This window comes from Camellia sinensis, chromosome 2, assembly GCF_055761805.1.
Source record: "Camellia sinensis isolate YWXY chromosome 2, ASM5576180v1, whole genome shotgun sequence".
In the NCBI taxonomy this organism is placed as follows: Eukaryota; Viridiplantae; Streptophyta; class Magnoliopsida; order Ericales; family Theaceae; genus Camellia; species Camellia sinensis.
This window is the reverse complement of record NC_138962.1, coordinates 105331151-105348245: the sequence shown is the minus strand read 5'-3', so window position 1 is coordinate 105348245 and position 17095 is coordinate 105331151. Positions and strand designations below refer to the sequence as shown.

General features: G+C 37.4%; 1 protein-coding gene across 1 annotated transcript; it reads right to left on the bottom strand.

Annotated features, from left to right (window-relative positions):
• Positions 1–12689: 12689 nt before the first annotated feature.
• Positions 12690–16859, bottom strand: LOC145817297 (uncharacterized). The gene is made up of 6 exons (XM_082912733.1): positions 16814–16859; positions 16617–16700; positions 16186–16421; positions 15019–15423; positions 14453–14703; positions 12690–13704 (listed from the first exon to the last, which is right to left on the bottom strand). Exons 1-6 carry the CDS (start codon positions 16857–16859, stop codon positions 12690–12692), a joined length of 2037 nt encoding a protein of 678 aa, XP_082768859.1.
• Between the last annotated feature and the right edge of the window lie 236 nt (positions 16860–17095).

Below are 17095 nucleotides of genomic sequence, written 5' to 3'. Positions count from 1 at the left end.
AATGGAATTCACCTGTAGTTCCTTTGGCATTTTTTCAGCAAGGAGGTAACATGCTTGTGCCAATTTCTGGGAGCCGCGGATTTGCTCAATACAGCGTTCTATCGGGAAGCGTAGCAGCTGATGGTAGGTGCTTGGCACAGCCCGCATAGTATGCAACCAGGATCGCCCCATGATGAGATTATACGGTGACAACAGCTTGATGACCAAGAATCCCACATCCACTGTTCAGGAACCTGCTCAAACGGGAAGTCTGATTTTCCCCAACGGGTACTCTGGATTGGCATTGAAGCCGAATAGTGGATAAGGGGCCGGAGAGAGATCCGATTCGGAGAAGCCAAGTTTGGTGAATGTCTTATAGTACATAATCTCCGATGTGCTCCTCGGATCAATGAGTACGCACTCAACTGTGAAACGGTTTACGCATAACTCAATTACCAAGGGATCAATGTGGGGCAGTGTTACTCCGGCCAAATCCGAATCATCAAAAGTAATAACCTCGGCTTCATGGGGCCGTTTAGCCGGAGTGAGTTGGTCTTGAGGGTTAGACTTCGACTGAATCGCATGCACTGCCAATGACATTGGCAGGCTGTATATCATGTGGATCACGCCGAACGGAGGTGAATCCTGTCTCAAGGCTATTGCGTTGGTTGGGTCGCCTTTTCGGACGTACTGTTGTAGCCGGTCATTTTGTGCCGATTCCTGCAGGAGGTCATTCAGTGCATAATAACTATCAGTATCATGGCCATGGTCTTTGTGATACTCACACCGTCTAGCCCTTCTTCTAGCGCCAGATTTATCATCGTACAAGGTGGATGATGGTGCTTTGAATTTCTTGGGTAGCACTGCCTTTGCAGTCCGTCGTACAAAATGATCGTGTTGATCTTCATCCGAACTGTTTCTTCTTCGCTTATGCCTTATACGAGGACTCTCTTCAGAAGAACTGGAAGTTTCAGATCGTCCCTTCTTCTTGGGCTCCGGGGATAATGAGTCGGAGTTGCTATCAGTATCTTGTTGTCGGGCTCGAGATCGTCGACCACCTGCCTCAACAGGTTGTTCCGGGCCACGGTGTGCAGCTTGTTTGGATTTCGCCACCTCTAAGGCCAAATCTTGACGGAGACGTTCGTTCTCTACGATCATGTTCTACAACCTTTGTTTGTTTTGCTTTGCTTGTTCCATGATCGCTTGCATTGCTTCATGCTCTGGAGTCGAGGGTGAGGTGAAGTTCAGAGCGCGTCTTACAGGGATGGTCTCCGGTCCAAGCATGTTTGATGGAGTGAGATCATCTCTCTGCGTGGTTTCATCAGTGACTATAGGAGGGTCTTTCTGTTACGCCCGCCATGGATGTGTTTAAGTATTCCCACAGACGGCGCCAATTGTGGAGAAGTGGTTTTGGAAATACTCTTCTGATCCTGGGAGACGCTAATGATCCTCTTCTAGACACTTGAAAAGGAATAAACACTCCGATCGGGGGTGCCAGAATTAGTACTCCGACGGGTAAGTCAGTCTTCACACTCAAGTTTACTTGTATTCTAAATTAAGCACAGTAGTTCTCACATACCTCTTTCTGGCTGATGTTCTTCTATTTATATCTTTTCTTTCATGGGCCTCGGGATTAGGTCCATTTCCAACTCCCTATTCGACACATTCTGTAGTAGACTGCTCTTTACTCGGTCCCTTACTAAATCGGCTATTTGGCAGAGTAGAATTGGATTCGAGCTTGCGAGCCGATGCCGAGTGCCACGAATTTCGACTCTCCTAGGTCTGACTATCCGGAATTTGTACGACTCCCAATACTCGACCCCCACAGTATGGTAACATGCTTACACTTTGACATTTGAAAATTCCTTTTACTTGGTTAACCACCAATTGAGAATCTCCAAATATATCAACTGCATGAGCTTGTAATCCAATAAGTATTCCCAACTCTATTATCAAAGCTTCATATTTAGCTTGATTATTGGAACGAGTAATTTCATCTACTCTGAAACCATATGTGGTTTCTACCCTTTGTGGTAACTTAATCACCACACCAATTCCAGTTAGGCCATTGGCTTTTGATCCATCGAACCACATTTGCCATGGTTCAATACTAACCATACCAAGTTCTATTATCTCTTGGTTTTGTATTTGACATGGATGATCTGCCAAAAAATTAGCCAATACTTGTCCTTTCACTGCTTTTTGGGAAACATATTCTAGATGAAATTCTGATAAAGCTAGTATCCATTTGTCAATTCTTCCTTTTAACATAGGTCTAAACAACATATATTTAACCAAATCTGTGGTTGCAATTACCAAGACAGTTGTAGGCAAAATATAGTATCTTAATTTCATTGCAACAAAATACAATGCAAGGCACAGCTTTTCTACAGCTGAATATTTACATTCACAAGAATTTAGAAATCTACTAAGGTAATAAACTGCTTGCTCCTTGCCTTCTTCATTATCCTGGGCTAAAAAAACTCCCAGTGAATCTTCTGCTGCAGAGGGCTTATCACCCTTTGGTGGCATCAGCACCAGAGGATTGGCCAAGTAGGCTTTGATTCCTTCGAAGGCAGTCTGATGCTCTGCTGTCCACACAAACTCCTCTTCATCTTTCAGCCTTAATAAGGAAGAAAATACTTTAGTTTTTCCTACGGTATTAGAAATAAATCTTTGAAGAAAATTAACCTGTCCAAGGAATTTTTGTACTTTTTTCTTACTTGATTTAGGCCTGGCTTCGATGATGGCTTTGGCTTTGTTCTGATCAATCTGTATTCTCTTCTTGTGTACTACATAGCCCAAGAAGTTTCCAGCTGATACGCCAAAAACACATTTGAGAGGATTAAGTTTTAACTTGAACTTTCTCATTCTTTCAAAAGCTGCTTCCAAGTGGGACTTTACTACAATATCATCAATATAACACTCTAAATATCCTCCAGTTAGATCATGAAAGATAGTGTTCATAGCCCTTTGATATGTAGCCCCAACATTCTTCAGACCAAATGGCATTTTGACCCATTCGAAGGTGCCAAGGTTCCCAGGACATATGAATGTTGTCTTGTGGATATCTTCCTCTGCAATACAGATTTGGTTATAACCAAAGTGTCCATCCATTATTGAAAAAACCTTGTGTCCTGCTGAACTATCTACCAATAAATCTACTATGGGCATGGGGTATTCATCTTTTGGGATTGCTAAATTTAAGTTTCTGAAATCAATGCATACCCTCATCTTTCCATTCTTCTTAACTACAGGCACAATATTGGATAACTATTCAACATACTTGGCCGTCCTAATAAAACCTACCTTAAGGAGTCTAAGGGTTTCCTCCTTAACCTTTTGAATCACTTCAGGACTCATCCTCCTTGGTTTTGCTTGTATGGCTTGAAATTAGGCTTCATAGGGAGCCTATGTTCCACTAATGTCCTATCCAACCCTGATAATTCATTATAAGACCATGCAAAACAATCTTTATATTTCTTTAAGACTACCAATAATTGGTCTCTGTCAAGAGCACTTAACCAAGCACTAATGTAGGTGGGTTGTTGAGTAGAACCTTCCCCTAAGTTAACTTCTTCCAAGGGATCTTGTATCTGAGAACTCACTGATGCTCTTTTTTCGATTTCTTCTGCCTTCAAGGCAATTTCCTTGCTCTGTTCTGTTCCCAGCTTCTTTGATTCAACATCCTTACCCTCTTCCTCATAGACAAAGTTTGTCCATAAGACATCTTCTTCTTGTATCTCCTGGACTTTTGTTTCAATATCCAAAGCACAATATTTATCAAAGGCTAAAACCCTGACCTGCTGCTGCTTCTAGTTACAACCAACTATCATGGCTTCTTTCACTTGCTCTTGTACCTTCTGGACTATTGATTTTATGTCCAACGCTGAGAACTTAATTAAAGCCAAAGTTCTGGTCTTCTGGGCTCCATCTTCTTGCCTATAACCAGGCATCATTGTCATCTTTGACGACAAATTCCTCGTCAGCACTCTCTTGGACCAAGTGCTTTAGGTGTGCTAATTCCTCATCGGCTGTCACTTCGGCTGATCCATCAGGTTTTCTTAGTACACTGAGTGTGTCACTCCTTCAATGTACAGTTTGGCCTCTGCAAAATCTGCACAAGCTATGAAGGGTTGAGGATCCGCATTGATCTCCTCTGTTTCTCCATTGCTCAAGGCCATCATCACCTTCTGATGTAGGGAGGAAGGCACACACTTGTTGGTGTGAATCCAATCTCTACCAAGTAGAGCATTATACTTAGCATTGCTGTCGATGACGAAGAATGCTGTCATGCAGTCCCTGGTTCCCACACTCAGGTTGATAGGTAAAATGCCCTGAGCCATCTGCTTGTCTCTAGCGAAACCAGCAATGGTTGTGCTGGTTGGGATCAGTCTAGCGTTTCTCTTTCCTAGTTTCTTCAAAGAAGATTTCAAAAGCAGGTTTACTGCTGCCCCATTGTCTACCAACACCTGGTTCATCTGTATCCCATCGAAGATGGCCTTGATGTACAAGGGTTTGACATGCTGTGTCATAGATGTCGTGGGATATTCGAAAGGGTATGAGAGGTTGATGCTCACCTCTTCCTCGCTCTCGTCTCCAATGTCCATTGGTGCGGCCACTTCGGATTCGTCTTGCACCATACTAACCTGTGACTCCTCACTAGAAACTGGAATTGGGTCAAGCTCCTGACCTTCTTCATTCCCATCCCCAGCTTGGAATTTCTGTGGTAGTATGTGTACCATATTCACCGATACTGGAAGAAACGAGCCGAATTGAACTGCTGGCTGATCTTGCTTCTTTTCCAAGTTAACTTGTTCAATTACCTCAGAAGCATCCTCCATGCCACATTCTGGAACTTCCGTACTAATAGCTTCCTTTGAATGGTCTGTAACTGTTGGTTCCTTGACCACAAATGTTTATTCAGCCATGAAGGCTTCAAACATCTCTTCCTCGACCATTTCTTTCTTTTGGCCTAGGCCAATCTCCACTTCCGTTTCACTGTCACTCTCCATTAGAGCTCTCTCAAGACCTGCTAAGATTAATTTTTCCTTGGCTTTTAATTCAGAGTGGACTTTGGCCAACTGTTCCCTGCTGACATTTCTTTTATTCTGGGGAGTTGATTTTGGATTATGGTCCAATTTTGGACCCTCTTTTCCTTCTATCTGGCTCATTGACTGAGCCATTAAAGAACTTTCCCCGCTCTCCTTCAGATCCTTCTGGTATTGAGTATACCTCCGTTGGATCTTCCTTCTCTGGGATCTAGAAATTACTGGAACCATATCTGGTTCCTTTGTTTTTGGGTGCTTCAGCAACACCCAATTGTTTGGAGCCACCAAGGGTGGTTTAACCATTCTACCTTGATCACTAGCAACATTTCTCTATGTAGGTACTTCCCTTGGCTAGTTTTGCATTACAAACCAATTTGGCCCCCCAGGTACCCATGATCCTACTGGCTTAATCGATGAACTGATTCTTTCTACTTTCGAAGCTAGCTTCGAAGCTGTCTGTGGAGAATCTTGCTTGGTTCTGCCTCCTTGTCTCGGGCCTAACTCAGGCCCTCTATGAGGGTGGTTGCTGTCTATCTTGTGTGTGGCTGGTCTGGGAGGCCATTCTCTGTCTCTAGTCCCATGCCTTTCTCTGTCTCTGGTCCCCGGCCTTAAGCCTACTTCCAGTCTCCTTTCCAGATGGTTGCCCTCCATTTTGTAATAGTTGGGTGGTCTGACCTCATGTAGAGGCCTCTTGCCCTTAGAATACATTTTGGTGGCTGTTGGTTCAACCAAGAATGGTTACTGTCTAAGACCAGCTGGATATGGCCTTTTATTATAAGCACTGGTTGGTTTAGGACGCCTTTGCACATCCTTATAATATTGCTTCCCATCAATTGGAAGCCCTTTCAACCACTTGTAGCTCAACCTGCACCTGGGACACATTCTTTGCATGACTGCTGCCTCCAGAGAATCGTCATCCAGTGCTTCATCATCAGAGTCTTCCATCTGGTTTGCAGAGCCCTATCCAACAGTTGGCGAGCTTCTGGCATCTCTTTTGACAGTATTCTGGTTGGCAACATGTATTTACACATTGACTTCTTCCAATTCCTTCAAGGATAAATTCTAGAAGTTTGGCACAATAACATTGGTTGCAACTTCTCCGATTTCTGGGAACGGATTACTGTCAATCCCCATAGCCTTTTCTGCTTTAGTCGGCAATTTTAAAATTCCTTTCCAAATTTGTTCTTGGACCCTGTCTTGAAAAACAATGCAGTTTTTAGTTGAGTGTGACCAGGAATTATGCCATTTACAATATATTTTTCCTTTAAGTTCCTTTGGAGATGGAATCTTGACTCCTTTTGGTAACTTTAGGAAATTCGCAGTAAGCAAATGATCAAAAATGTCATCTGCTTTTGTTAAATCGAAAGAATATTTCCTATGAAGGTCTTTCTTTTTGAACTGCTGATCAATTCTAGTGTCTTTATGAATCAATGCTTCACAAATCACAGGCTCCTTTCCTATGATTTCTGCTGCATCAATCTCATAGTTAGGATCTCTATAATATGTCTTATATGATGCATTACTTCGATCTTGCTCTTCTTCGAGTAATGACTCATACCTGGACACCTTATAGGTCAATTCTACCAAGTCTCGAAACTCAGTTGAATCAAACTTCTTTCGCAGCCTAAATTCTAAGCCATTCTAAGCCAATCTTACAAATTCAGGTTCTGGCAAAATGACTCTACATTTATTTCATGCCCTTTTGAATCTGGCAATAAACTGAGCAGCCTTTTCATCAGACCTCTGACTCAATCTTGCCAGGTCTGCCATAGAAACTTCTGGCTCCGTTTGGAAGAATTGGGCGTGGAACGCCTCTTCCATTTGTTACCAAGTCTAAATAGAGCCAGGGGTTAGATTAATGTACCATATAAAGGCTGCCCCAGTTAAAGAATTTGGGAACAGTCTTAACTTCATGTAGTCATTATTGGTAAATTCACCACATTGAGCAACGAACCTAGCAATATGTTCTACCGTTGATTGGTTTCCATTTCCATAAAAAGACCAAAATCTGGTATTCTGAACCCTCTTGGGTATTCATGTAATCTATCTATCCATTCTGGATATGGTTTCCTATATACAGGAGTTTGAACCCCCCGAGACATTGGTCCATATATCTCTCTAACAATATCAGCAATTTGGTCCCTAGGGACCATATTTTGTGCTTATTGAACCACTATTGGAGGAGCAAACATAGGATTTGGTGGGCAACCTTGTGCTTGAGGTCCTCTTGGTCCGTAGGGAGGTATATTTGGGATTGGTTGTCCCTGTGGCACTGGTTGCTATTGAGGGTATGGATGATGTCCTGCGAAAGGTCCTGCAAAAGGTGTTGGAACAGGTGTTGTTTCTCTGCAAAGTGCAAGAAATCTTTCCAACCTCCTGGGTGTAAATTCGAATAGAGGATTAGTGAACCCCTTTGTGTTAGGTATGGCTTCGAACATGGGATTTGGGAACATTCTTATGCCATTCTCTTGTGTTGGCCCAGATCCACCACTTTGTATGGCTTCACTGTTAAGAAATGAGGCATTTTGATTAATCACAGGCCTCGAAAGAGGCTCATACTAAGACTGAGGTGCTGGTCTTTCTGAACTTTGACCATTAGTATGTCCATTGCTTTGCATAGGCTGTTTATCTCTAGCCAATTTTTGTTGAGGGACATTTTCCTCTACATGCCTTGTGTTAGTTGGTTGATGAGTATTCATTCAATCCATAAAGGATACTGCCCACCTTTCCATTGTGTTCATTAACTGTTGTCCCATAGCATCTATCATGCCTCCCTATAGATTTATTGGCTGAGTAGATGGGACAGTGGATGGTCCAATTCCATGGCCTCGTCCAATATTTTGAACATGTGGTATTTGTTCTGAAGTGCTGGTTTGTTCGACCATGGGTTCTGATAAGGCAGGTACTTCCACAGGATGTGTTATCACATTATCCTCTGGATTAGGTATCTCTACCTCTTCTTCTGCACCTTCTTCCAGGCGCTCAATTTCTTCTTGTCTCCTACGTCTAGCCATTTCAATTAGTCCCACTGAGCGTGCCAAAAATATATGTTGGCTTTTTGGCTTTCGAAGGTTATTTTTGTAATTTTGAGTGTGCCAGCAAGGATCAATCAGTCCTTACAAAAGATTAATTGCCAACCAATTATCAGACGATTGGGTTTTAGTTCTTTCAGTCTCAATGAAGAGGACTTTTACTAGTAGCTTGATTTAGGAGAATTAAGCAGATAACAATCAAAATGAAGAATAATTGTAGCAATTCATTAAGTAAAATGAAAGACTTGCAATGATCCGATTCAGCCTCGTAGAGGTTTGCAGCAACAAACTACTTTGAAACTACTCCTATGAACGAAGTGTAGTACAGGAATTTGAAGTACAGAAATGTAAAGAACAAGAAATGTCAAAACTTGCAGGAAAAATAAAGAAGATAAAACTGGTATTTGGATCTGAGTTTGTCCATCATTCTGAGGCCTTCTCTGATATTTATACTGTCTTGTGGTAACCATCGAAATAAGCTTCTAACCGTCGAATCATCCTTTCATGATTGCTGATCATGCTTCCTCACAGTTAGCTCCACTACGCCATATCTGTAGTTGGGCTTCCCTCTTAATTTTGAATTCAAATAAAGGAATAACCGTTAAAGCCACGTCATCTCGCAACTCTTTGCTAATCTAGTGCTATGCAGATCCACCATAACCAATAGTAACTGCCACGTGTGTAATTACGATTGAAGATTTGAATTGTCTTCTCGTATTGTCCTCATTCTGCCACGTGTTGAATTGTGATTGGCACGTACAAAATATATAGCCAACAGTATTATAGCATTACTCGTATATATATTTATTTATAATAAGAATGCAAATATATAGAAATAGTAATAACAACTTAAACTAATAGTTGTTATGATTTCTAATTTCATTTTTCATTTTTTATTTATTTGCAAAAGATGACAAATTTCACAAATAATTTTTAATGATTTCTAAAATTTATGTTATGTGAGATTTTATTTGTTAATATTTTAATTGTGTCAACTAAAATAGTCAATTCTCATAAAATTAAAAACTCATAATTTAATTTATTACAAATTTATGAAAAAAAACCCATGTCTATTTCATTTGATTTTTTAAAATTGATGTTTAGATGACTTTTTTGTTTATTTTGTAGTTTCCTTTTTTCTTGTTAATTAGACCCAAGGCACAGGCGGCTTGCATAGGTTTTTTAATTTTTTTTATGGTGTTTGCTTTACTTGAAGTAAAATATTGTAGAATGATTATTTGACAGAGGTTAAAGAAGAATAATTTCATTCCAATTTAACAGTCTTCAGTTTCATTTCAATTAATTAAAAATTATTTGAAATTATTATTATTTAAAAAATCTCATTTTTAGAAGTAAATGGAGAGAAAGATTAAATAAATTGAAAGGTTTATTTATAGGGTTGGTTGAGCATATCATCTATTAAAAAAGTCAAATTAATTGGATATGTTTTGAATTGTTCATTTCATGTTATTTAAAAAAAATAAGAAGTCTTTTTATCTAACTGTTAGCGAAAACATGGAGACATTATCCTTTTTATAAAATTAAAAAAAAAAAAAAATGATCGAAAAGTTTATTTGCACACTATATGAACTTTCAGTACATGCCTCAGTTGTTGTTTAGATAAAAATTTTAGAATGAATGTCAAATGTTTGGATTTAAAATTATGAACATTTGACTTTTGTTTGAATATTTATATCCGAATACTATTTGTCTAATTTTGATGTATTTAAAAAGTAAAAAAAATTGAATAAAATATTTTAAAAAAATCAGTAAAGACAAACGAATATTCATTTAAAAGTAATTTTTTAAAATGGAAACCAAACAAAGTCTGGTTTTAATTATTAATAGTTATAAATTTTGTGACTAATTTGTAATTATTTTGTTAAAAAAAATATTATTTGAAAATTTGATTATTCATATTTTAAGAGATAAATGAAATAAGCTAATGTGTTTATTGTTATTAGGTAAATCTGTTTTTTGTAGAGGACCTGCGTTTGATTTGAGTAATAAAACAAGTTCTGAAGTTTGACTTAGTAATATTAGACATTCTTAAAGGTTGAGGTAATGTTATACTTACTCTTATTTTCATAAATAATTTGCTACACATAAAAGTGAAACCAAACGAACAAACACCTAGGGCCGTTATCCGAAGATGCATCGAACTACTTGGAAAATATGTTTCCAAAATATACATGGCAATAGTTTAATGTTGTATTCTTGTGTTAGTTTTTTGTTTTCATTTTATGACTTACTTTCCCAAAAAAAAGGCAATAGTTTAATGACATTTAACAAAAGATCTATTTCAAAGTTTGACACAGTTGAACCCTTTGGATTTGATCAATTGGAAAGTGTTTTGGAAAACCTTAATCTCATCACTAAAGATTGCCACTTGTATGTTTGTTCCCTGTAATACATTACTGAAAATATTACATGGTGGATAGAAATTGAGAAAGCATAGGTGATATGGAAAACCATACTCATCATAAACCCGCCAAAATGTAAACATTGACATGCTTTCATTACATCTGAAGTGATTAAATTTTCATTGTCAACAGAACAAAAACACAAAAGAATTGTTGCACGCGGTATGATGCCCATTATAAGGGATGAAAATATTTTTGATTGCATTTGACTGTTTTGTTTGGTAAACGTTGTCACCAGTAAATGAAAATAATCATAATTTAAAATTAAAGAATTTAGGAGAAGCAAAAAGCAAGTTCAAAAATTCATTGGTTATAAATAGAATTTAGAAAACAAAAAATTCATTAACTAAGTTTCTTTTAAACTTGTCTTTATATTTAATAAAAGAAGGTAGAAAAGTGTCAATACTAATATGCACAACCAAAATGACAATTGTAAATATGTGAATACCATATCATGTGGTACATTATATATACAAAAGTTCAAACTGTATGTTTCATTTTTCCCAACATCATGCAGAACCAAAATAAATATTCTGGCTGATTGATCTTTTGCGTCTACTAATGAAAACATTGAAGAAAACTCAAAACAGCAAAAGATCAGCTGATCAAACTCCATTATGTCACTTTGTTCAATAAAAAAAGAAAAAGGTCCATCATGTTACCCATTCGAAGCATGAAATAGGAATAGTTACAGGTTAGTCTTGTCAATCAAATTGGGAAAATTTCTAAGTAGCATTCTGCCTGAATGATGCAAAGAATGCAAGATGAAATGAAGAGCAGTAGTTTGCACCCAAAAAATAAGAAAAGAAAAAAGAAAAGGTAAATGACTGGAATCCTCACTATCATATGTCACGAAGCAATTATGCCGAAGCAGATAGCCATATGAATATGTTAAATGGAATGCTAACCAAAATTCGAAAGAGAAGTATCAAAGAAGATCTTGCAATGCTTTATTTAAAGTGGGTCTCATATGCAAAATATCAACTATGTTGTGGGCATGATCCTAGTAGGCAAAATTCATATGTTTGACTAGTTTACCTTGTTTCTTCCTAGGATAAACTTTTTGCCTTATCTTATTTTTTTGTCATTTCTCAAACTTCCTTTACTTCCCATGTATTTTACCCTAACCTATAAATCAAAACATAATTCTAAAAACAATTTTTTAATTATTTTTCCCCCTCAAATGCAGATGTTTTCAATTATCTAAGATGCTACCACATGTACTTATTTCTCATAAAAGAAATCAGAAACACATTCTATTAACATGGTTCTGATTTTGCAATGGAAAACTACTAATCACTCGATAGATTTATGAATATATGCCAATAATGAATAAAGTACTTGACATTATTGAATTGTAGTAGTTGTAGAATTTATCAAGAAACTATTGCATCAGCACATTGAGTTGATAGAATTATTTAATGCAATCAAAACTCACAAAGAACCATACAAATAATCAAGACGTCACTTAAAAATATGCTCACAACCTTCACAAATAATCTTACTTGGCTTAGTTATTGTGATTTGGGTCTTTTGTCCTCCTTCTCTCTAAAAAGCAATAAAGCAAAACTCATTCACGTAAGTGATTTCTTGGATTATATATGAGAAGATTCACAAGAGTTATGTTATCAATCTCAAGGCCCCTACTGAAAATGCAAATAAGGTATGTGGATGTTCATCATAAACATGCAGCTGTGTTACAGATGTCTAAAAAAATTCAGCTCCATTCAATTATTACTTGCAAACTTGCTATTTTAAAGTAAAATGAAGGAGCAAATTACTTTACTATGGACAATATTACAATTAAGCATTGTGATCACATATATGCATAGCTATGTCAGGTAACTTTATTGAATGGAATGGACACATAGTTATGCTAGGTATTGTGGTTAAAAGAGCACAACTCACAGGTTTTTTTCTTCCCAGATGCCTTAATGGCCATTGCATGTTCTTCAGTAGCCTTTTTGAAAGACCAAGAAAATATACTATTTAGTCAAAGTACAGTAAGCAAATGATTAATGCAGCAGTCATGTTTAATTCTAATGATTATTTGTATGCAATATACTTACTATGTAGTTTTCTTAGAGAATCAAATGGATTGCACTGAAGATAATAGTTCCTGATAGACAACATTTTCTGAACAATTAGTAACGAGATTATTAGAATTTGGTGATTCAACTAAAACGTTTAGCTGCGCTGGTTGCTCAAGATAACGCAACACATAATTGGCCATGGGAGAAAACTAGTTGCGGCAGATATGTACCCACAACGTCTAAAGTTTGACCTTGGGCTTTGTTAATAGTCACTGCAAAACACAATCTAATTGGAAATTGGCACCTTGTAAATTGAACAGGGTACATCTTGTCATCTGAAGGTTGCAAAGGTATGTGAGGCAAGAACACAATCTTACCCTTACAAATACCAACCTCTATTTCAGCAATGATCACATGCTTGTCAAAGTGACTGCAAATTAATCTTGTTCCATTGCATAAGCCCTTTGAAGGATCTATGTTTCGAAGTAAAAGAATTGGGCAATTTTTCTTTAGCAACAGTCTATGAGGTGGCAAACCAGCTGGGCAAAGAGAATTCAAGAAGTTTTCGTATCGACTTTGTTGGCTTGTATCAAAGGTTTCATCAATGCCCAAGTATTCTTCCATATTTCCAGGAAATCTCTTGATCAGTAATTTATTAATGTCACGGATACTTTCGTTTTTGGGACTTAGTATGGCACAATCCATCATTGATAGGGCATCAATTGAATACTTGTGAAGATGTGGAAAAACAAAGTCAATTAGTTGTTCAAGAGGATCCACAGTTTGAATAGAAAGAAGAATCACAGATGACGGAAATGTGATTTTGCCATCAGAATTTTGAGCTTTTGATCCATTTCCAATGCGAAGCAAGAAAGAACTGAAGATTGGATCATGTCTAGCACGCATGTTCTCTTGAAGCATGATCTTTTGTAATGAATGCCAAATTTTCGATTTGACAAGGCTTGCATTTATGCATTCGCTTCTCGTAGCTCTGGGAACAACAGGTAAAACTTGCCGAAAATCACTGCCTAAAACCATAACTTTGCCGCCAAAGAGAAGATTTGAATCTATTATGTCTCTTAGAAGTCCATCAATAGCCTCAATGGCCTCTCGTCTTGCCATAGATGATTCATCACATATTATAAGCGAAGTAGCTTTTAGAAGTTTTCCAAGACCACTTTGTTTGCTAACATTACAACAGTTTGTACCATCAATATCTATGGGAATTTTGAATCGAGAATGGGGGGTGTGACCATTTGGCAAAATGGAGGCTGCAACGCCAGAAGTTGCTGTTGCGCGAGAGCAATTTTGGGTTGTTTTGGGAAGATGGTAAAAAGTGACTTTTTGACTTTTAACCAATCTTTTGACTTTTTTAGATAAATGATTTGGGAAGTTGGTAAAAAGTGACTTTTGACTTTTTTGATTAATATTTGTTTATAATGTCAAATCATAATAAAATGACCAAAGTAACCCTAGCCAATTTAAAAAATTACACATTTTCACCCTTTCATTTTCCATCTATGGAGGGTAATTTCGTAATTTTTCTTTTAGCTTATAACCAACATCCCAAATCAATTTATGGCCAAAAAAAGTCACTTTTTGCGTTTGGCAAAAAGCCAAAACGCGACTTATAACCAACTTCCCAAATTGAGCCTTTTTGTTGTGTTCTGACCGTAGCTAATAGTGCACGGTAAAGAAATGTTTCCCCACAGCCACCGGGTCCATCTATAAAAAAATATGCTGGTTTGTCTAATTGCACAGCTTGTATAATTCTACAATATGCATGCTGCTGCTCTGCATTCAACATCGATACACATGATGGATCTTCTTTAGATACCACTATTTTTCTCATCCTCAATTTCTTTGCAAGTAACATCTCTTTCATTTATTAGAAGAACTAAATCAGACAAATGAAATTGTTGGATGTTTCTCACCATAGATTCAAGAGTGGAATTGATATGTTGTAGCACTTGGTACAGCGCTTGTTCTTTGAAAGTGACATCGCTTGTTCTGCCATAGCTTTTTCAAATTTTGAGAATAGTGCTTTTGGATCACTGGGATTGCAATAGGCGAGAATAGTAGCAAAAAGTTGTCTTAGTGAAGAAGGCATCTGGAAGTTTGTAGCTTCATCTAGGCATTTTTGTTGATTGTCATCATCTTCGAGTAAACCACGTTCAAGAGCAGCCTGTCTAAATGATTCACATACTATTTTGTTGACTATTTTCAAGTTTTGAAATGATGTTGGACCTCTTACGGGGTTTAACAACAACCGTAAATAATAGCGTTCTCCTTCAGTTGGATTTGTGATCACAGTTCTTCCTATAATGGTTTGTTGTTTTCTTTCATACCAGAATCTGTCGGTTGGAACGCACACAAATGTTTCAGGAAATTCCCTATAAAAAACTGCCCATCTTTGGCTTTGTTGTTTGTTCTATTCACTACAAAGAACTCTGTCAGAGTTTACTAAGGATTTCAAACTTGAAGTGTTTGTGAAACTAACCATTTGACAATCATCTAGGTGCAATTGCAAGTTTATCACAGTGGGGTGAGTTTCATTAAAAAAAAACCTATATATTTGCCACATTGCTTCAGGAGGTGATATCCATCTTGCCAATTGGTATTGAGCTGTTTCATCAATTTCTTCATTAGCATGTTCTTCAGGTACATTGAATGCTAATTTGTCATGGCCTTTGTAAATATATGCGTATAAGTACTTAATGGCCTTAATAGTAGAGCAAATCTCAACATTAATGTGACAATCAAACTTGGCAAGAAGATATGGGTTATAAGGCACAACCCATGCATTATCTAACAAATGACCTCGAACTTTTATCTCTTCGCCATTGTTGCGACGCCTATAGATCAGATATTTGTTTGTTACTATGGTTGTTGTAGGAGTGAAGCCCTTTGGATAGTGATTTTTGCAGGACCCATTTTTCATACAAACGTTAGTTTTATTTAAAAAACCACAATGTCCGTGCATTATGTGTTTCACTACCATTGAATGCAAATGGGGATATTTGATAGGGACTGGCAACTTCGCAGATATAAATGAATCAAAACTTTCAAGGGACTTTAGTTTGTCTATTTTGCAAAATTAGAAGCAAGTGAATATGAGGTAAATCTCTTTTTTTGGAATTCAACAACATATGTAAATGCTGCAACAGGACCAAAGAGTTTTTTTTGAATCACTTCCTTTTTCAAATGTTCAAATTCGCTCATAAAGATACGAGTCAAAAGATCTAGTCTATTTTGAGCTTTTTCATTTGGTTGCAATTCTTTTTTTATTTCAGACCAATTTGGATTACAAGTCATGGTTAAGAATATATCTGGCTTTCCAAACCACTGCACTAATGTCATAGCATCAATGCACCGCTTGCAAAGATCTCTAGGACCACCTATGAATGATCTTGGCAAAATAACTCTTCGACCAATATTAGCGCCCTTTGATTCTCCAAGTGCAAATTATTGCAAGAGGCGGCCTGATCGTAGGATGAAATAGTTAACGAACAATAGGTGTATTAGTAAAATCTATTTGTATTGCGCACTTGAAGCTTCTGTCGCTAGTAGGTCAGCAGCTTTGGAAGCTTGTCGTGGCGAAACTAAGGATTGGCCTCTAGATTTTTTTGGGGCATTTGGGTAATTCCTTGATGCCATCCTAGCTCACCTCAGGGAAAGAGTATATTGGATATTGAAGAGGATCGTGGCAGCCGTAATAGTACCTAATCCTCTCAAATCGGCCTTTATGTTTCTGCACAATTATGTCACGTTCTCTACATTCTATAGCCTGGTCATTTTCTTTCCATATCGAACCAACTTGAGAAGCTGTAGGAGCATTATGAGTTCGAAGATCTAAAGTTGGATCGGCTTGGATAACAATACGATGAACATGCAAGTCTGGAACTTCTCACAAATTTCGGAAGAAAACAGAATATGGATTCAAGTTCATAATATGTATTAGAAGAGCAACAATGGTTGGATCATATAGGTCTTTTGGAATTCTATTGTTGTACAATACAATTTGTCCACTACAACATCAAAAAGCATCAGGTTCAAGAGAATATTTTTTGGCTCCACGAAAACTACAACATGGTTTACCTGGTAAAATGAAAGGCTCAGTTGCAATCATTTTGTCGATACTTTGAGGTGTCGTGGAAACATTGATTGAGTCAGATGTGGAACCTATGAATCATTAATCAATAGATAAAGTATGAGGAAATGTACAAGTTTTGACAAAGGTAGTGAAGCATTATAAATAGAATTCAGTAAATTAAAGATACAAAAACGAAACTTACCTATTTCGAAGGATGGTGAAGTCGAAAAGAGCCACAGACCTTGCATCTGTAGTAGTGGGTGCAGAGAAGTTATCTTTCTGTTTTGCTGCTCTTAACTCTCTTCTACTTTTGTTGATGCGATCTTTAATTTCTTGTGACAGGCCAGCATATTTTGTTCTTTTTTTTGGCCTCTCGCTCATAGTTTAACTATATTAAGATCCAATTAAACATAATAATATATGTAACCATAGTGAAGTAAATAAACTTAACCAGATTTTCTCCCCACAAATTGAACAGCTTTGA